At 43.7% G+C, this 21,637-nt stretch overlaps 2 protein-coding genes across 5 annotated transcripts in view; both read left to right on the forward strand.

Annotated features, from left to right (window-relative positions):
- Positions 1-4,461: 4,461 nt before the first annotated feature.
- srprb (SRP receptor subunit beta) lies at positions 4,462-18,638 on the forward strand. 2 transcript variants are annotated; one of them, XM_033031428.1, is made up of 7 exons: positions 4,462-4,625; positions 6,381-6,475; positions 7,536-7,613; positions 10,768-10,850; positions 14,228-14,364; positions 16,278-16,332; positions 18,121-18,638. In XM_033031428.1, exons 1-7 carry the CDS (start codon positions 4,508-4,510, stop codon positions 18,335-18,337), a joined length of 783 nt encoding a protein of 260 aa, XP_032887319.1. In that variant the 5' UTR covers positions 4,462-4,507; the 3' UTR covers positions 18,338-18,638. The 2 variants fall into 2 exon arrangements, with proteins under 2 accessions (XP_032887319.1, XP_032887320.1); XM_033031429.1 differs by lacking the exon at positions 4,462-4,625 and adding an exon at positions 4,759-4,846.
- A 1,446-nt stretch (positions 18,639-20,084) lies between these two features.
- The window catches only part of dgkd (diacylglycerol kinase delta), a 126,255-nt gene continuing 124,702 nt past the window's right edge, over positions 20,085-21,637 (forward strand). For all 3 annotated transcript variants that reach the window (XM_033031423.1, XM_033031425.1, XM_033031424.1), the window contains exon 1: positions 20,085-20,273. In XM_033031423.1, coding sequence (XP_032887314.1) covers positions 20,100-20,273 — 174 coding nt within the window. In that variant the 5' untranslated portion in view covers positions 20,085-20,099. The remainder of the gene's footprint in view (positions 20,274-21,637) is intronic.

The following is a 21,637-nucleotide window of genomic DNA, read 5'->3' on the forward strand; positions in this document are numbered from 1 at the left end:
ACCGTGGGAGAATAAAGAGGAAGATTAGACTTTTTTGCTTTCCATCACAGTGAGGAATGTGGAGAATCCGCTGTGGTGGATGTTTATGTTAACTTTTATGTAGTCGTGTGTCTTGTTTTTTCGTATAGCTCTATGGTAATTCGTATATCACTGTACCTTAATTAGTACATGTGACAATGAAATACCTTTGAAACCTTTGAATCTTTGATCTGTTGAGTTACTCCAATACTTTGTGCCATTTTTTTGTAATCCAGCATCATCAATTCCTTGCTTCAGTTCTACATTGTCCAGTTAGAAGTTCAGTACTCGAATGTAGGTACACTCCATCATTAGAGTATCATGTTTCTGACATTGCTTGTGTAGCAATATTACACAGGGCTCGGTATTTCAACATTAACTGTGCTCTCCACATCATTCCAATCTCTTCTACACCCAACAATATGGGCAGTGCTGACATGCATCTGAGATTCCAGCAGAAAGGGAGAATAGCAAATGCAAACCATGAAGCACCGAATAAACAATCTCAGAGTATGGGGGAATTTACAAGAGAGTAAGCAGAAGATCCTGGATTGCCATTATGGTATGTTTATCTAAAATCAAGATTGATAGGAAAGAGGAAAAATTGAATTGAAGTGAATACTTTATTGTCACATGACAAGTCACAGTGAAATTCTTTGCTGGCATACCCAAGGTATGCAAATAGTCGCCAATAAAGGGCGCTTACAAAGTTATAAATCCCCCGCCCCAGTCCCCCTGTTAGTAGACAGTATATAACAACGGTGGGGGGGGGGGGGGGGGGGGGGGGGTGCAGGAGACTGGTAGGAAATAGATGGGACCAAATGAGGAGGAGATGATGGCAGATGGAACCTGGCAGAGGGAAGATTAGGAAAGGTGAATTAGGAAAGGAGAAGAAAACAAGATAGGCAGGGAAGGTAGGTGTGGGACGAGAACACCAGGGTATGGCTTATCTGAAATCAGAAAATTCAATGCTTATACCGTTTGGTTGTAAGTTACGCAATCAGAAAATGAGATGATGTTCCAGTTTGCATGTGTGGAAGATCAAGGACAAAGCAGTCGGGTGGGAATGAGGAAAGTTAAAAATGACATGCAACTGGAAACTAGACATTACTGACAGAGTACAGTTGCTCCGCAAATAGTAACTAAAATATGCTTAGTTTCACTAATGTATCATTAAGTTACTTGTCTGGTAACCTTACTGCTGAACCGGTACATTGAACAGTACTGCACAGGATCAGGCCCTTTGGTGTACTTGTGTAGCGATGTTACAAAACTTACCTTCAGCGGCGCTGCAGTTCTGCCACTGGCCGTGTGCGCGACTTTGGGACCTTTGAGGGGGGGGGGGGGGGGGGGGATTAAAATGCCGTTTTCTCCTGCCTGTCAGAGGCGAACTTCAGCCAGCTGCTGAAGAACAATCGACCGGACTTCCGTTCTTGGAAGTTTTTTTTTTAAATCGCTGGTCTATTTAATCGCTGGAGTAAAATAATAAGCTACTTCTAACGCCCTCAACACCTACAATGGGACGGATCTCAAGTAGGGGACAAAACACGGGGTAAGTCGTCTATTTTACTTATAAACTTGCTTCTTAGGATGACTTTAATCAAAATTTACTTGCCGAAAATGTGATTTTGGCCCCATACGAACCGGCAGTGTTTTTCCTGCTGATATGCGGTTCAAATTCACCGCAATCGCAATGTTCCAATCGATCGGGTACCACAAAAACTCACTCGCAAGATGATTTAAATGGCCATTAATTTACGGGAATTAAACATTAAATTCCTCCCATTTGGCCTATAAATTCATGACATTCAGATTTAAAAATCACGTTATATTGTGAATTCTTGTGTGAATGTTATTTGGACACTTAGGCTATTTAAAAATGTTAACCTTTACTTAAGAAATGGGTAGATGTTTAGATCTAGTAATTGAAATTTGTATTTAGCTTCAATTAGGTAACTAATTATAGGCTTTAATTTCAGGTCATCCAAGTAAGATTGTTTCATATTTGTTTCAGAATGCTTCAATCTATAATAACTGAAAATTTCATTCAGTTCTCTTAATTTTTAAGAAAGATGGGCTTTTGACTGTCCTCGATCACAGCTTTTGAGTTAAGTCAATGAATGGAAAAGCAATAGGGAACAAGATGCTAATTACCGAGTATGAAAATGGCCATAACTTTTTAAATACTGAAGATATGAAAGTGAATTAGGTGTCAAATTAAACTTCTTTTTATGCTTTATCTGATGGGATAAATTGCAGGTTTGATTTTTAAAATATCAAAATTTTGTAACATTGCTAATTGTGTGCCAGGGAGTTATGGCCTGTAGTGCTGTTAAGGGGCTTGCTATTAAATGTATATTTTCCCCCATACGTTATGTCTTTAAAGCTGAATGTCATTGCTGTGATTGAAGTCTGCTTATGTGAACTTCAGTACTTCAGTACTTATGAATGTCACGACAGCTGACTATAGAACTCCACAAAGTGAATTGTACCTACATAGTAGGTATGTTGTAAAACGTACCTGAAGCGTCGCTGAAAATCTGTCCTAGCCCGTGTGCGCGATTTTGGCGCCGTTTAGAGGGGGGCGGGTTTAAAACGCAATTTTCCCTAGGCTGTTCAAATCAAGGATGTTCAGCCTAGTTAATTATTAACGAAAAATCGCTGGAAGATTCCGTCGCTTGAGTTATTTTTAGTTTTAAGGGGTTTATTTACTTGTTATAGGAGGTTAAAAATTAACCTCTAAACCCGCGACCGCCGACAACGGGCCGGATCTCATACAGGGGACAACGGAAGGTAGGTTGTTTATTTTTACGTTAAAAAGGTCTTCTTAAGATCCGTTTGTACAAAATTTTATGTTGCGAGTAGCTAATTTGGGGCCCATTATATGCCGCAGTATTTGTTTCAGAATGCTTCAATCTATAACTGAAAATTTCATTCAGTTCTCTTAATTTTTAAGAAAGTTATGGACTTTTGACTGTCCACGATCACAGCTTTTTTGTTATGTCCAAGATGCTAATTTCCGAGTATGAAAATGGCCAAAACTTTTTTAATACTTGAGATATGAAAGTGAATTAGGTGTCAAATTAAACTTCTTTTTATGCTTTATCTGATGGGATAAATTGCAGACTTGATTTTTAAAATCTCAAAATGTTGTAACATTGCTATACATAGCTAACGAATCTCTGTGCACTCACATCAGCAATGGCAACTGTTACTGAATGGTCTGGAATGTCACCTATTCCTTCTCTCCAGAGATGCTGCCTGACCCGCTGAATTAAACCGGCATCTTGTGTCTATCTTTGGTGTAAACCAGCATCTGCTGTTCCTTCCTGCACGGTCTGAACCAAAGATGCTCCTCTAGGATCTTTGGCCTGAACATACGTTGTGCCACGAGGGTCAGTACACTTCCCAGCCTGCCGCGCGGGCCAGGACACTTCCCGGCGTGCCGCGCGGGTCAGTACACTTCCCAGCGTGCCGCGAGGGTCAGTACACTTCCCAGCGTGCCGCGCGGGACAGTACACTTCCCGGCGTGCCGCGCGGGCCAGGACAATTCCCGGCGTGCCGCGCGGGACAGTACACTTCCCGGCGTGCCGCGAGGGTCAGTACACTTCCCAGCGTGCCGCGCGGGCCAGGACAATTCCCGGCGTGCCGCGCGGGACAGTACAATGCAACACCTGTCCCTTCACCTCCCCCCTCGACTCCATTCAAGGACCCAAGCAGTCGTCCCAGGTGCGACAAAGGTTCACCTGTATCTCCTCCAACCTCATCTACTGCATCCGCTGCTCTAGATGTCAGCTGATTTACATCGGGGAGACTAAGCGGAGGTTGGGCGATCGTTTCGCCGAACACCTCCGCTCAGTCCGCAATAACCTACCTGAACTCCCGGTGGCTCAGCACTTCAACTCCCCCTCCCATTCCCAATCCGACCTCTCTGTCCTGGGTCTCCTCCATTGCCAGAGTGAGCAACAGCGGAAATTGGAGGAACAGCACCTCATATTCCGTCTGGGGACCTTGCGTCCGGATGGCATTAACATTGAATTCTCCCAATTTTGCTAGCCCTTGCTGTCTCCTCCCCTTCCTTAACCCTCTAGCTGTCTCCTCCCACCCTCCCATCCGCCCGCCCTCGGGCTCCTCCTCCTCCTCCCCTTTTCCTTCCTTCTCCCCCCCTCCACCCCCCATCAGTCTGAAGAAGGGTTTCGGCCCGAAACGTCGCCTATTTCCCTCGCTCCATAGATGCTGCTGCACCCGCTGAGTTTCCCCAGCAATTTTGTGTACCTCGATATTCCAGCATCTGCAGTTCCTTTTTGAACACAGTACACTTCCCGGCGTGCCGTGCGGGCCAGTACACTTCCCGGCGTGCCGCGCGGGCCAGTACACTTCCCGGCGTGCCGCGCGGGCCAGTACACTTCCCGGCGTGCCGCGCGGGCCAGTATACTTCCCGGCGTGCCGCGCTCCTGCGAGCAAAGATCCGGCGGGAGCGAGCGGGAAGATGGCGGGCGCTTCGGTGCAGCTGTACATGGAATCACTCTGGGAGGAGCTGAAGGAGTATCAGGAGCCGAGCGCGCTCGGGATCGGCGTGGCCGTAGTGGCGGTGCTGCTCACCATAGGTGAGGCTGGGAAAGCGGCGCTGGCGGCCGGATCCGGGTGGACGAAGCCGCTCTCCGTGCTGCCGACGTGTCGCTCAGGCTGCACCTGGAGCCGGGTCCTGACCCGCCCCCGCCCGTCACAGCCATGTGTGAACTTCATTAAGCTGCTCCTCCGAGTCCACTAGTGTTTGGGGATTTGCTGTTATCGATGAGGCCAGTGTGGGATCCGCCGGCTGTTGCAGGTGTGGCGGTCGGGGTTGGAGACAACGTGCCCATCCTTACTTGACACTCTTTGCTTGAACACTGGGCCACCCCGTCCAGTAATTTGTTCTGTCTCAGGCTAGGAATTCTCACGTGGGTATGGATGTTAGATTTGTTGACGCCTGTGATAAGTTTTCCACGTTTCAGAATTACACGCTTGCCTGGCCAGAAATGAGGGCAGAATGCATATCGTATGACTACAGGGTTGGATGTAGAAATTGACATAAGGTCCATAGTATTAGGTGTTTCGGTGAATGAGGTGACAATGACACGGGGCTTGACTATCAAGTAGACACCTACGCAAGCTTCACTCAGTGGAGGTGATGAAGGCTGGACTGTTTCCCAGTTATCCTGTAGATGAGCTCCGCTGTAAAATAATATGACAGTGAGAACTATTTGTAATATTGTCTAGGAAAGAACTGCTGGTGTAAATCGAAGATGGTCACAAAATGCTAGAGAAACTCAGTGGGAAAGGCAACATCTCTGGAGAGAAGGAATGGGTGATGTTTCTTCAAACTCTCTTTATTTTGGAGTGTGTTTTAGCTGCTGCTGCTGCTCCAATCTGGTGTTGCACCTTAATTTGAATTAACTACTAAATTATTAGAGGAGCAACTGTCAAAATTGTTAAACTGATCCCGTTTATTTAGGTGACTTAAAAATCCTGGGAAAAGAAAGTCTTGCAGAAGGTAAACATTTTGTATGACTTTAAGATAACCTAAAGATAGTTGCATCCAACAGAGTGTCATTGCAATATGAAAGCGTGTCAATGTTCAATAAATACTTATAAAATATCTGATGAGTTTAATTGTTCATTGGGGGATAAACCCCGGCAACAATTATTTACTCCCAGTTCAGCAGGTGGAATGGAATATTACGCATCCACCTGAGAGGACAAAGATCAGCCTCATCTAAAAGACGTGGTAACACAGCCACATTGGTGCACCAGTGTGTTTCTGTGTCTGAAGTAATGCACATGTGCTAACTGCCAGGCCATTGACAGATATATGTAAAGAAACTGGTAGTTTTTCTGGTATTCTGGTCAGTATTTCACACAGAAGTGACACATTTTCTTGATAAGTACTGGTGTCAGAAGTTATAGGGAGAAGGCAGGAGAATGGTGTTAGGAGGGAGAGATAGATTAGCCATGATTGAATGATGGAGTTGACTTGATGGGCCTAATGACCTAATTCTACTCCGAACACTTATGATCTTTGCTGTATTTACACAGAGCAGTAAACCTTCATGTAGCTAGGATGATATGCCACTTGGCAAAGTGTGGATCTTGCACGATGAAATAAATGTGCTCAGCTGTGGTGGGATAGAAAATTGTTTTCCTTCCAGCCAAAGATTGATAAAGCCATAGGAAGCAAATGGAGCTAAATAGAGCTTTAAATATCAGCAGCTAAAGAATAACAAAACAGTACTAGTCTTGGGATTAGAAGCTGCAGGATAGATGTCAAAAATCAGATATGTTCAAGTTAAGATTATTGATCTATATTTATGCTTTTGTTGCAGTTATTTTCATTCTGCTACGGAGCAGAAAGAGTAGTCGCAGAGCAGTGCTTCTGACTGGTTTGTGTGATTCCGGGAAGACTCTCCTATGCTGCAGGGTAAGTCTCAGAATCTACGAGAAAATTGTGCCTGATGCATTGCTTTCTTGATGAAGTACCTTTCCTAATTGAGATTATCATAATTTTCCTAATCATGCATTTCCTAACAACTTTGGGGGGGGGGGGGGGGGGGGGGAGTGGATAGTACACTGTCATTTAGGTTAATTTTGCATAGATTGTTTATTTTCTTCACGAGTGATTCTATTTGATAAGGACAGTCGTGCTTTAGCCTCTAATGTGCAGTATTATTGGTTGAAAATTAATTGTATTGGATCAGTATGGATTTCTATTGAATATGGCATCCCTGAGTATAGTTTGTAAACATTTGCTTAAAACAATATTTAAATCTTGAGGGAAGCCTACATTTAGGGTGTAGGAAGGAATTGCAAATGCTGGTATACACCGAAGATAGAAACAAAATGATGGAGTAACTTTGCGGGACAGATAGCATCTCTGGAATAGATGGCGTTTCGGGTCGAGACCTTCAGACAGGGGAGAGGGAGACATCGAGATATGGAAGGGTAAAGTGTGAAATCGACAGATCGAAGGGGACAATGCTCAAAGAAAATGTAGAATGGTTCATTGTTTACTGAGGGAAGGTGACAATGAGGCATGTAAACTGTAAAATTTAATCAGGAGGACAGTGAAACTAGTCGGAGAACTAGGATGGAGGACGAAAGGAGAGAGGGAAAACAAGAGTTACTTGAAGTTAGAGGAATGAAATTCATGCCTCTGGGTTTGATGCTGATTATTTGGGGGAAATTCCAGTGTTACATTATATTCCCATCATCTGTGGCTTTATTTTTTGATATTCACACAAAGTAGGTTTTGTACTGTATAATGTTTATATTTTGGTATTTTAGTTATTTTTTCAGTAGTATATTGGCTCATCATCAGAGTAAATGGCAGACTGTTAACTCACTACTATAATGTCCAGTATAATTATTAATGAAAATGTTTGGAATATGTTTAACAGATGCATATAGTACAAAAAGTCTAACCTTTTTACATAAACAAAAAATGACCATCCAACCTCTAATATACTTGTTTCTGATTGCAGCTACTGTCAGGGAAGTTTAAAATGACACATACATCTATCACCAGTAACTCTGCATTGTACAAAGTTAAAGGTGACAAGGTAGGTATGTAATACTGATTTACCTGCATATGTTGTAGTACTCTACTTGCCATCATGATGGCATCCTAAACCATGCCTGATTCCAAAATAAGAGGGAAACATAGAATATGGTACCATTCTTCCCTGTAATACACACTGGGCATATTTCAACGGTTTCAAAGGTATTTTATTGTCACGTGTACCAATTAAGGTACAATGATATTTGTATTACCATACAGCCATATTTAATTTAAAAAAGCAACAAAACACACAACTACATAAGTTATCCTGGTGGCGGCGCGACTCGTTGCAACGGCTCCTACAGCCTGTCTGTCTTTTTTTTATTTTTTGTCTAGTTAAATGTAGTGTTTGGTGTTTTTTAAATACTGGTTTTTAAATGTGTATATGTGGGGGGCGGGGGGGGGAGGGGGAAACCGTTTAAAATCTCTTCCCTGTCCGGGAGACCCGACCTTTTCCCTGTCGGGTCTCCGTTGTCGTTGGGGCCTAGCACCGTGGAGCGGCCTCCAACCTGAACGACCCGGGGGCTCGGGAGACTGCGGAGGTGCGGACTACTCACCATCGTGGGGCTGGCCGGCCGCGGAACGTGGGGAGCGGTGGTGACTCGCTGCTGCGACTCGACTCCTGGGGCTCGGAGGCTCCAGCAACGCAGCCGCAGGTCCGGTGGACTGGGACATCGGGAGCTCGTGGGTCCGGGGGGAGAGAGAGACCGCTTCCCGGAGCCCCCGCAACGCGACTTCTCCAGCCCGTGTCGCGGGGTTTGGATCGACCCGGAGCGGGGAAGTACATCACCCGTCACGGCTTCGTGTCCGTGGGACATTACAGCGCCCGCCGGGGGCTCCAACTTCGAGACTTCTAGACCGGGAGCGGGGCCGTAAATCGCCCGGCACGGCCTAAAATGGCCGTGGGACTTATCATCGCCCGCCTGGGGCTTGGACATCGGGAGAGACATGGAGAGCAGGGGAGAGAAAAGACTTTTGCCTTCCATCACAGTGGGTTCACTGTGATGGATGTTTGTGTGAACTTAATTGTGTGTATGTCTGTAGGACATTGTTTTTGTTTGTATGGCTGTGGAAACAAAATTTCGTTTGAGTCTCACTGGGGCTCAAATGACAATAAATTTGTATTGTATTGTATTGTATTGTTAACATAAATATCCATCGCAGCAGATTCCTCACTGATGGAAGGCAATAAAGTCTAATCTTCTTCCCTCATTTTTCTCCCGTGGTTCGGCTAGTCGAACCATCCGTCGGGGCGATCGAAGCTCCCGAGTCGGGGTGGTCGAAGTTCCAGCGGCTTGGAGCTCCCGAAGTCAGTCTCTAACCAGAGACTGCGAGCTCCACGATATTGAAGTCCGCAGGCTCCTGCGGTTGGAGCTCCAAGGTCGATCCCTGGCAAAGGGATCGGGAGTTCCACGATGGTAAGTCCCGCAGGCTCCCACGGTTGGAGCTCCCGAAGTCGGTCTCCAGCAAAGGCTGCCAACTCCTCGATGTTAAGCAGCAGTGCGGACGGAGATACGATACGGGAAAAAATCGCATCTCTGTTGAGGTAAGAGATTTTTAAAACGTTTTCCCCAATTCCCCATAAAACAAGCTAAAGAATATTAAAACAAACATTTAACACATACTAAACAACAGAGAAGGAAGGGACAGACAGACTGTTGGCGAGGCAACCATTGCTGGCACCACCCGGTGGTATTCGGTGAAATTTTGGCTGAATAGTGGACAGAAAGGAATGATTGTAAAGAATGTTTCTCATTTGAATAAAATTAACACTATAATATATTTTTTACTCAACCATAATTATTTCAAAAATTGTGTTTAATTTATTGCACATTTTCATTTCTAAGTTCAAAAGGGAATGTGTAAATCTTTTATGGATTTTGAGTGTGTTGTCAAAGAAAAGCTTACATTTTTCTGATGCGTGTCTTGTCTCTTGCGATGCTTTGCAGTCATTAATCGCTCAATTATGTCACTTCATAAGTAGTCAAAACACCAGCCATTTCACACACTTTAAGATTCCAACAAATGTGATAAAGGTCATTTTATTCCCTTGTTCTGGGAGGATTATAAGCAGAGGAAAGGCTAATTTTCCTTATCCATGCAACACAGTAGGTTCATTAATATTTACCTAGAATTGGAGGGTATGAATCTGTTTTAACATCTCATCCGAAAGCTGCCGATTCTAGTTCCTTCAATTATTGCTAAAATTGGACGTTTCAAGGTCCTAATTTTTAGAGCATTTATCTCTCAGTGCGCTGTGGGTTTCGTGTGTGTGGACAAATCAGTAGGATATTTTCAATGTCCAATGGAGTACATGAATGACTATTTATAAACCTTCCTTAGATTGCATAGACTTTGTAATATACTTTAAATAATGTTAGTCAAATCTATATTCCCAATGTATATATTTACAATGGTACGAGACAGCCATAAAAATTTGGAACATTTCCACTGTTCTGTTCTTCATAATTTCCACCTATCTTTACTAATGCCAACACCACCCTTTCTTATATCTTCGCTGATACCTACATCCCTTATATAGCACCATCCTATTCAACTGCAGATGATGCAGCACATATTCTTTTACATGCTTTCTTTCCACCAGCATGTTCTCCAAATGCTCTTTCCACAGAAGCAAGGATGTGCGTGTCCTTTCCATTAAAAATCCTTAATTTCCTGTTCATAATGTCCAACGGCTATTACATTATTACTAGGATCTTTTAGTATTTTTCCTTTGGTGTTTCAGATAATGACTTCCTATTTGTAGTTCTTCAAGACCAATCTTTTGCTTCATTACATTCTATTATAATCCTTATTGTCTTACGATTTCAGAAGGTAACGGATCTTATCTATTAATCTTTCTCTGTCTCATCTCTACACCTTAACACTCGATTATCCTGAACTTTTCCCAGTTCTGGTAAAATCTCATCGGCTTGCATTCTACTTCTTTCTCCAGAAACATTGCCCATCATGTGATATTTCTTGCAATTTTTGCAAAATTGTATTACTAATGTATTACTAATTAGGTTTAAAAAAATTTGCAATCTAACCCAACTGATTTTGAACATTATGTATTTCAAGATTAGTTAAGGTAGCAAACTAACTAGTTCCTCGAGGGACTGAGGAAACTGCTGAATTTCTGGCTCTTTTCACAGGCCCCTGCCGTTACTTTACACGATCTTCCTGGTCACGAGAGTCTGCGTCATCAATATTTGGAGAAACACAAGAACGATGCCAGGTGAAACATTGTATGCCACCATTAGCTTTCTGTTTCTTCAATGTGAATTTAGATCTAGCATTTGCGACCTCTCGAGCGCAGTGTATGGTTTGCGTGAGAGCAGATTAACTTCATGGACCAACAGTTCACAAGAAGACCGGGTTTAGAGAATTGTCTGCTGATGAGCATTATTGTTGTTCAATTGGTGCAGTATTCTGTCTTTGGCACCAACTATATTATTTTACACTGCAAGGGCACATGAAAGGTTCTTTGGGAGTTGCTAGCTTTGAGGGCGTGGAGGTAGGGATATGGAATGTAGACTACTTGGGATTTTTGGATAAGAATAGGATCAACTCTAATTTCATAATTTCTGTCAGGCCTAATATTATAACTGTTAGGTGAACGATAAAGAACTCCCACCATTGCTTTTGGCCTTTTGCCATTTCTTGGGTAACCCCAAACAGAATCTAATTCTACATTTTGTGCCACCTGAAGATAGTTTCTCACCATTGTACTAATCTTATCTCTTATTTATATTGCTAACCCACCTTTGTTTTTAATTTTCTTGTGCTTCCAAAATGTCACATCTTTGAATGTCACAGCTTTGGCCCCCCTGTAAATATGTATGTGACAATTAGATCAAGCTTATTCTCTTGCATCTTTTACATTAGTTGAATGATTATCAGAGCTGCCAAGTAGTACGAATTTTCTGTATTTTGTACGGAAATGCGTTAAGAATACTGATGTACGAATTTGCGTTGTTAAATACGGATTTTTTAAAAATCTGACCATAGATAATCTAACAACGAGTCACCGCTGTACCGGCCGAGGTTCTGTGGGCAGGTGGGAACAACTGAGATTGGCCCGACTTCCTGTTTCATTAACATACCACTCGCCAATGGAAAAGTAATAACCTGGTGAAATTGACTTAAGATCTTGCTGCTTAATAAACGCAAGGATATAAAAAGTCATACTGTACCTCTAGAAATTATAGCAGATTAAATCTATTAGTATTTTAAATTTCAAGATCTGGATGATTTTTGTAAGTGTTAATCTACCACGGTGCTTGGGGTTAAGAGGCTGGAAACTCTCTCTCTCTCTCTCTCTCTCTCTCTCTCTCTCTCTCCCTCTGTCCCCTCTCTCTTTCCCTCCCCTCTCCTTCTCTCGCTGTCTCTCTTTTGCTCTCTCCCTCCCACTCCCCATCTCTCTCACTCCCTCTCTCTAACCCTCTTACCTTGGCATTCCTGAAATCATTTGTCGTTTTGCAAAGAAAACTGCATCTTCAGTTCCTTCCTATAGAAGAAGAACCTGGCCCGAAACAACTCCTAATCCATTCCCTCCACAGATGTCGCCTAGCCCGCTGAGTTCCTCCGGCACTCTGTGTTTTTTATTTAACTCTGAAATTAAAGATAGACACAAAAAGCTGGAGTAAGTCAGCGGGACAGGCAGCGACTCTGGAGAGAAGGAATGCGTGATGTTTCGGGTCGAGACCCTTCTTCAGATAATCACAAGTACTCTCACCGACGAGAGTTCAGTTCAGCACTTCACTGCCTATCCCGCTCCAGGTTTAAACAGAGTGCTGTCAGTTTAACGAGTGGGAATTTAAACAAAGAGCTGTTGGCTGCAGCACTATGGGTTCTAAATGTAGCGTTACCAGCTGGAGCGCTATGGGCTTTACACATAACGCTAGGGGCTTTATACATAGCGCTATGGGTCACAGACCTCGGGAAAATTATCGTATAATAATGAGTCTTTGGAGTTCTTTCTCAATAGAAGATGAGCCTTTGATTATTTTTCAGGCAGTGGTAGAATTCTAGATGAGCCTAGTGGTGAAAGGTTACCAGCGGCATTGCAGTAACATTGGGATTGGCTTTGATTTTACAGAACAGTAGTTGGGCTCAAGGGGGAGAGGGTGAAGAGGGGAGAGGGAGGGAGAAAAAAAGGAAGGGAAGAGAGTGGGAGGGAGGGGGAGAGAGGGGAAGGGATAGAGAAGGAGCGAGAGAGGGAGGCTTCCAAAATGGCTTCTACATCATCAACTGGTGCTAAAAGCAGGAAGCAGCCATTCAAACAGCAGTATACAAAGAAACAGAAACTTATAAAATAGGTGCAGGAGTAGGCCATTCGGCCCTTCGAGTCTGCACCGCCATTCAATATGATCATGGCTGATCATCCAACTCAGTATCCCATACCTGCCCTCTCTCCATACCCCCTGATCCCTTTAGCCACAAGGGCCACATCAAACTCCCTCTTAAATCTAGTAAATGAACTGGCCTCAACTACCTTCTGTGACAGAGAATTCCACAGATTCACCACTCTCTGTGTGAAAAATGTTTTTCTCATCTCGGTCCTAAAAGTCTTCCCTCTTATCCTTAAACTGTGACCCCTTGTTCTGGACTTCCCCAACATCGGGAATAATCTTCCTGCATCTAGCCTGTCCAACCACTTAAGAATTTTGTAAGTTTCTATAAGATCCCCCTCAATCTTCTAAATTCTAGCGTGTACAAGCCGAGTCTATCCAGTTTTGTAAAGAAATGGCAGTGAATGCACTGTCAAGTAAGGTGCGTAGAAGACGTCAATTGGTAGCAAAGTTATGCATTCTTGTACTCTTACATGGGTATGACCGCACATGAAAAAACAGCATTTTTTCCAGTAAAATGGCACTGTGCAAAAATACTGATTTCCTCAGCAAAATACTAATTTTCAGGTACTTTAATACTGAAATATTCTGACAAAACTTGGCAGTTCTGGATTATGTTGCAAAGACTTTGAGCATTTGGATATAGCACCTTTCACTTTGCCATTTCAATATTACCATGACCCTGCTTGCTACTTGCCCTTGTTCCTGCTGACTCTATTTTGGTTACTTTTGGTTCCACTTCCTACCTCTATTCCTTCCTGAATTCTGTTTGAGATTCCCATATCCCTACCTCCACCCCCTCAAACTTAGCAACTCCAAAAAAAAAACTTCCATGAGCCCTTGCATTGGTCAATGATATAGTTGGTGTTGAAGGTTTGCCAAATTGCAGTCAATACCGGTCCCGTCCATTTTTCTTTAATCAATGTTTCCAATGCAAGTTTGCATTGGTTTCAAGACATTACTTAACTAAAATATTGGTATGTAAGCTGATTGATATGTTGATTGATCATTGACCATTTTACTTGAAGCATTAGAAATATTGTTTGGAGGCATTAGTGAGCCACTTGATTTATCTTTTGTGCTGTGTTATTTGTGAATGAAAGCATAGAATTTAATTTGATTCCTACTATTTATTTCTGGTATTAAATATGTAAGTAGCCGAAGAACGGCAAAAATAAAGTAGGATTCTACCATTTGGAAAAGAGCCTAAACTGCTGAGAATGAGTGAGTGTGGGCATAATTCAGTGTTCTTTTCACACAGAGCTATTGTCTTTGTAGTGGACAGCGTGTCGTTTCAAAAAGAAGTGAAGGATGTTGCTGAATTCCTCTACATGTTGCTAACTGATGCAGTGCTTGTGAAGAATGCACCTCCATTTCTAATAGCTTGTAACAAGCAAGGTGAGTTGATATTTGTCCTATTCAAAAGATTCCATTCTGAATGTTCCCTAAAATGCTTTCTTCACTTACAACTTGTCAGTGCTTCAGATGTGAACGTTGCTTTCTGCACTAGTTTTGTGGTTGGGAGGTCTTGAATCCCAACCCGTCAGTAGGACTGCAAAGGTAATTCTATACTTACATGAAGGTTCAGCCTGCAAGGTATCGTTAAATCTGAAATGCATCTTGTATCTTCCATTTGGAACATATTAAAAATTGAAACCTGACTAGCCAAATAATGTCAACATGGATGTTGCAAGGTGAATCAAGCAGAATTATCTACCTGTGATCCCATACCATTGACACTTACTTGTGTTGGATGCTGAGGGCTGACAAGATAACCACTGGAGGTGTCGGGCAACTGGCATTGAGGCCTTGGCATTGCCTTCTGGATCAGGAGGGCTCCCACCTGACAAATCCACCACACATTGATTGGAGCAATGGGAGTGTGTCTCTGCTTTTCAGTAGTCTTCAAAATGACATGGAGTTCTTTCAGTAATTAACGTTTTAAAGTATTAAAATGATGGTAATTAAAATAGCCGTTAGCTTTCCATGTTTTGTCCCATTTAATCTGGTGTGGTTTTGTTTAGTGACTCAGCATGAAATTAGGCCCTTCAGCCCATCAAGTCTGTGCGGACCATCGATTACCAGTTCTGTTAACCCACTTTCTCACATTGGGGGCAATTTACAATGAACCTACAAAGTAGCCCATTTTTAGTATGTGTGAGAAAGATCACTTAGAGGAAACATGCGCGATCACAGGGCGAACATGCTAACTCCCACACAGACAGTACCTGAGGTCAGGATCAAACCCTGTTCTCTGGTGCTGTGAGGCAGCAGTTCCACCTGCTTCGCCACTATGGGATCTGAAATCCCTATTCAGATAAATGGGATTGCAGCTCCGTTGCTGTTCCCACTGAGATGGATGGGGAAAACGGATGCCCGCAGTGATACTGGAGAATCCCAGCGTGATTGGGATCTTGAATCCCAATGGAATGGACAAATAATAGTCGGTGGCTCAGCACATCAGAGGCACCCTGCGGCAAAGATACTAGAGGAGCTCCTCTTGTATCTTTGTTCTGCGGGTCACTGAAATTTGAGTGGCAGGGATAGCGATCCATTGGGTAGAATTCTGGGTATATGATCTTAAATTGCAAGCAATTGCAACTGCAATTCCTAGCAGTTACTATGTCAATGTTTTAAGTAATTTTCATCAAAATCCCAAACCAGCAAATGGCGTGTATGTAGAACCCTTTTAAGTAACTGCTGTCAATTGTAACATGTTCTGGTACATTTGCACATTCAATCAGGAGAAAGATGGAATATTGTCTTGTGGTTCATGCACCAATGGATTTCCTTGTACACTCATAGGATCATAGGAGATGGGGGTAGAATTAGGCCATTCGGCCCGTCCACCATTCAATCATGGCTGACCTGTCTCTCCCTCCTAACCCCATTCTCCTGCCTTTTCCCCATAACCTCTGACACCCGTACTAATCAAAAATCTATCTATCTCTGCCTTAAATATATCAACTGACTTTGCCTCCGCAGCCATCTGGGCATAAAGTTCCACAGATTCACCATCTTCTGACTAAAGAAATTCCTCATCTCCTTCATAAAATAATGTCCTTTTATTCTGAGGCTATAACCTATAGTCCTAGATTCTCCCATTAGTGGAAACATCCTTTCCACATGCATTCTTTCCAATCCTTTCATTATTCTGTACGTTTCAATGAGGTCCCCCCCTCATTCTTCTTAACTCAAGCGAATATAGGCTCAATGCCGTCAAACGCTCATGTTAACCAACTCATTCCTCGGATCATTCTTGTAAACCAGTAGAATTAAAATTTAAATTTTGTCCTTCTATTGAATTCCAGATGTGACTATGGCCAAATCTGCAAAATTAATTCAACACCAACTGGAAAAGGAGCTGTAAGTATTGTCTTCTCGCAGGCGCGATGTTGGAATAAAAAACGGTAAAAGACCATGTGTGATTTCAGAGTTCTGAAGGTACTACATATTCAGTGTACTGCTATGCTACAAATATTATCAGATTTATAGAATTAATTACAGTCTATGAAAGTAAGCATGCAGGTACTGCAGGCAGTGAAGAAAGCGAATGGTATGTTAGCCTTTGTAACAAGAGGAATCGAATATAGGAGCAAAGAGGACCTTCTGCAGTTGTACAGAGCCCTAGTGAGACCACACCTGGAGTATTGTGTGCAGTTTTGGTCCCCTAATTTGAGGAAGCACATTCTTGCTGTTGAAGGAGTGCAGCGTAGGTTTACAAGGTTAATACCCGGGATGGTGGGACTGTCATACGCTGAGAGAATGGAGCAGCTGGGCTTGTACACTCTGGAGTTTAGAAGGATGAGAGGGTATCTCATTGAAACATATAAGATTGTTAATGGTTTGGACACGCTAGAGGCAGGAAACATGTTCCCGATGTTGGGGGAGTCCAGAACCAGGGGCCACAGTTTAAGAATAAGGAGTAATAAGGGCTCTGTAAATTGGCCCTGGTGTGTAGGGAGTGATTTTCTCACAGTGGTGAGTCTGTGGAATTCTCTGCCTCAGAGGGCGGTGGAAGCAGGTTCTCTGGATGCTTTCAAGAGAGCTAGATTGGGCTCTTAAAAATAGCGGAGTCATGGAATATGGGGAGAAGGCAGGAACAGGGTACTGATCGGGGATGATCAGCCATGATCACATTGAATGGCCTACTCCTGCACCTATTGTCTATAATAACGGGTCCAGTTGAATACAATTGTGGCGTTCCCCTGGGACTTGCTTTTCTGTTTACATCGCTAGCTTAGGTTCCAGAAGATATATATTTCATCATCTAATTTTATATGCTGTATTTTAATTATACTTCTGAAGTTGGTATCTAAGTTGTTTTCTATATCTAGGCTGTGAATAATGTTTGTATGGTGAAAACATGTCACCCGTTCCATATAACTTTAAGTGATTTGCATTTGATGTTATACAGAACAAGTGAAATGCATTCAATAAGAATACGTAAAAGCACAAGAAAACACAGAGGGCAGGACACTCAAGCCGTAAACCATGTTGACTAGGTTTAATTGGATTAAACTCTCAATGACTAGTTATTTCTTTCTTATTATAGATCTCGGCAACATAACTTAAAGTTGCAGTTTCTTGCTATTTTTGCAACCCTCACTTTGTGAACAAGGGCATTGTGTATAGAGATGGCCAATCTGTTGATACCACCCTCGCCCTTGGATTTTTGATTAATGTAATTTCATGGATTTACTATCTGCAGTTACCTGGATGCAGACCATTGGGTACTGGTGACTTGTCTGCCTTCAATCCTAATAGTTTTTATAATTTATTTTTCCTATCGAGTTCCTCTTTATAATTGGGCTACATTTTGCCTGTGTTATTAAATAGAAGCATCAACATACATTATCTTCAACTTTGCCTCTTGCTGAAGGAATGAACAAGTTTTACTGTAGTGTGACTCGGCATATGCTCAACCTTTCAATCAAATGCAAAATTGTTGTTTTCTGAAATTCTTAAAAATTATATAATGTTTAACTTAACACAATTGAGGACGATCTGTAGAAGTCTGATGTCCAATATTTGTGCTTAGTTGGTTCACAGCTGTCCTGTGAGGAGGGTTAAATGAACTAATGTTTGCTTAGCCTTTTTATTGGCCATCAATTTTTATTATAATATTCAGAACATTTTTTTTTTCTCTCACAGAAACACTCTGCGGACAATTCGCTCTGGTGCACCCAAGGCCTTGGATGGATCTGGCATTGCTGGCTCGGTACCCTTAGGACGGAAGGGCAAAGAATATGACTTTTCCCAGGGACCGATGAAGATCGAGTTTGCAGAGTGCAGTGTGAGAGGGAACAAAGGAGATGAAGGCGAGGCAGACATTAGCGTTTTAGAAACATGGCTTGTTAAAGTAGCATGAAAGAATGTCAAAGGGAACGTGACATGCTGTCTGTGAAGACCATGGATACTTAATGTTGACCTGTAAAAGTACTGAGATTGTACAATCCAGAAGTCATACTTTTGATGCTGAGGGTTTGGGGAAAAAAGCAGATATTGGCTGTGTGGTGCTTGCTGTGTATGTCTACCTTGAGTTGATCATACTGATATTTCCTACATTTAGGAATATTGATGTTATCCGTGCTTTTGTATTGCTTGTTGTTAACTTGCCAACAACTCGTCTTGTTCATTTGTAAGCAAATAAAATAATGGATATAAACTGACCTTCATGGCAATGCATGCGTTCTGTCGGGATAATTTTATTTTGGAAAATGATTTATCACGTTGGTCAGGCAGCATCTGTGGAGGGACAGATGATGCTTCAGGTCAATATCCATCAGACTGGGAGTAGAGGGAAGAAAAAATGGTGATGGAGCAAAGCCTTGAAAGTGATAGGTAGATACATGTGAGAGGTGAAAAGGAGACGAAGGTATTGATAAGGTGTGAAACATGAAATCGAAGGAAGGGATATGTGTGAAAGGGAATGGGAGAGGGGTTAAAAGGAAATGTGGGATTTGGGGATCGGAAATGAGTATAAGGGAAGAAGGAGCAAAGAGTGGGTGAAATGGGTATGGAGTGGGGTAGGTATGGGGCAAAAAGAGAGTATTACCTTAAATAGGAGAATTCAAAGTTCAAATTGATGGGTTCTCACCTACCCAAGTGGAATACGAGGTGCTGTTCTTCCAATTTCCAAGTGGATTCACTCTGGCAATGGAGGAGGCCAAGCACTGAAAGTCTGGGAAGAGTTAAAAGGGTTTGCGACTGGGAGCTCCAGCCTTCGCAGACAGCATGTATATGGAGAAGCAGTGTCCACCCCCCCCCCCATCTACACTTTGTCTTGCTGCTGTAAAGGAGGCCACAACAGGAGCACTGAATGCAATAGACAAGGTTGCAAGGGAAGCACATCTCACCTGGAAGAGCTGCCGGTGACTCTGGATTGAAGTGAGAGATACAGGTACACATGTTGCATCTCCCGTGGTTCCAGGGGGAAAGTGTCTGGGAAGGGGGTGGACAAGAATGAACAAAGAAGTTGTAAAGAATTCCTCTGCCACTTTTTTTTGAGCAAGATTCCAGCATCTGCGATATCTCGTGTTGCTATAATATACCACATTATGGGTTTTTTTCCCCCAAGCTGTAAACAACTTGGAAAATGTTTGCAGTAAAACTGAGTGAATGCAAAGTTTTGTTCATTCAAATTAATATTCACTTGCTGTTGCGCACTAGACTGCCTGGTTAGAGTGTGGACTGATTCTTTGGTTAATCTTAAATTCACTTCATTTAGAAACCAAATAAATAACTAATATAAAGAATTGTATATCTTCTGAATACCCTCACTTACAATTGGCATTGAACTTGACTCGCAATGTCCGGTGCCTGGATCGCCCTGTGCTAGTCGTCTGAGAGTCACCCCGTTATTACCCGGCGGGGGGGTTAAGACTTTATACCGCAGGAGCTCATCTCCTTTGAGGGCGAGTCACGCTACCCTGGCGGCGGGTCGGGTTGCTGTGGGTTTGCAGCGCTCCTCCTGGCGGCGGGTCGAGGTACCGCAGGCTCCGGCGCTCCCCCCCGTCGGCGAGTCCTGGTACCGCAGGCTCCGGCGCTCCCCCCGTCGGTGGGTCGAGGTACCGCAGGCTCCGGCGCGCCCCCTGGCGACTGCGTTCAGCCGAGGCCCGGTTGCTGCGGTAATGATGGCGGCTCGGGAAGCTCAGGCCGCCGGGTCTGTGTGCGAGTTGGGGGCTCGGGAGCGGCTCGCCAGCGGGAGTACGGTGGGAGACGAGTCGTCCGACAGCGAAGCCGAGCACGAATCCGCGCAGAAACTGATCCGCAAGGTGTCGACCTCGGGCCAGATCCGCAGCAAGGTGAGGGTGAGGCCGGGGTCGGGGCAGCGGGAGAGGAGGCGCGGCCGGGACCCCTGCACTGCAGCCGATGCCGGGCAGGCCACACGCCCGCCTCAGCCTCGAGTGGAGTATCTCCGGGAGCTGAGCTGGAGGTGCAGCCGATGATAAGAGCAGCAGAAACCTGTTGCCAAGCACTGCCCGACCCCTCTGATCCCAGGGAATAGCCGGCCCCTGCCCCCTTGATCCAAAGCCTTGGGCACAAACCCTGGGAACAACCGACCCCTGAGTACAAACCCTGGAACAACCGACCCCTGAGTACAAACCCTGGAACAACCGCTCTATGGGCACAAACCCTGGGAACAACCGCTCCCTGAGTACAAACCCTGGGAACAACCGCTCCATAGGCACCAACCCTGGGAACAAGCGACCCCTGAATCCAAATCGCAGGGCATAACCAGCCCGTGTGTACAAATCCAAGGGTATTGCCAACCCCTGGGTCTAGTCCGGGGAACACGCACCCCTGCGCCCAATTCATGGGAGAAATCAGTCCAATTCCACGAATGACCATGGAATTGTTCATTCCCAGAGACGAACGGGTTCATCTGTACTTTCCTTAGATTAAATCCCTGGAATTTGTCCAATTTCTAAGAATCATCATTGTCTGGGTTCAATCTCTGGACAAGACCTGTGCCTGGCTCAAAAACCTGCTAATAATCAGCCCCTGGGTCTATTCCTTGAGTATTACATGTCTTTAGACCCAGTCTTTGTGAACGATATATCCTGGGGCAGAAGTGTCTAGATCCAATACCTTGGAATATTTTTTCCCCCATTTAAATCTCCAGATGAGAACTTTTCTCTGAGTCTTTTTCAGAAAACAATTTCACATATGTCCCTATGTCCTGCAGTAGTGGCTTTCCTTAAATGTTACTGTGCATCGTTTCATCAGGTGGACAATCTGTGGGAAACCATTGTCGGGATTTCATGATGTTAACTGTTTATTGGATAGGACTGTGATATTGCCGGAGATTGACTTCTTTCAATGTTAATCCGTGGTGGTTGACCTGACTTATTGAAGAGTGATGGAGTCTTTGATCAGCTGTCACTGGTCAACCTTCTTGTGTGTATGTGACAGGAAAATTGGCTGGGTGTCCTCCCGAAAGGTCCATTCAAACCGCAGTTTTCAAAATGTTATTATGAATTTAGCATGTTGTCTTTTTCTTCAAATGAATTGATTTCCCTTCCACTTCTGGGCGATGGGGAAGATTAGAGTAGCTAAGGAAACGAGAGTGTGCTGGGAATCGAAAATGTTGAGGCCCATCAATGGGGTATAGGCTTGATGTACTGGTTAGACTTCTCTGCCTGTCTTCTTCTTATGTTTCAAGATA

This window comes from Amblyraja radiata, chromosome 13 (genome assembly GCF_010909765.2).
Source record: "Amblyraja radiata isolate CabotCenter1 chromosome 13, sAmbRad1.1.pri, whole genome shotgun sequence".
NCBI lineage: Eukaryota > Metazoa > Chordata > Chondrichthyes > Rajiformes > Rajidae > Amblyraja > Amblyraja radiata.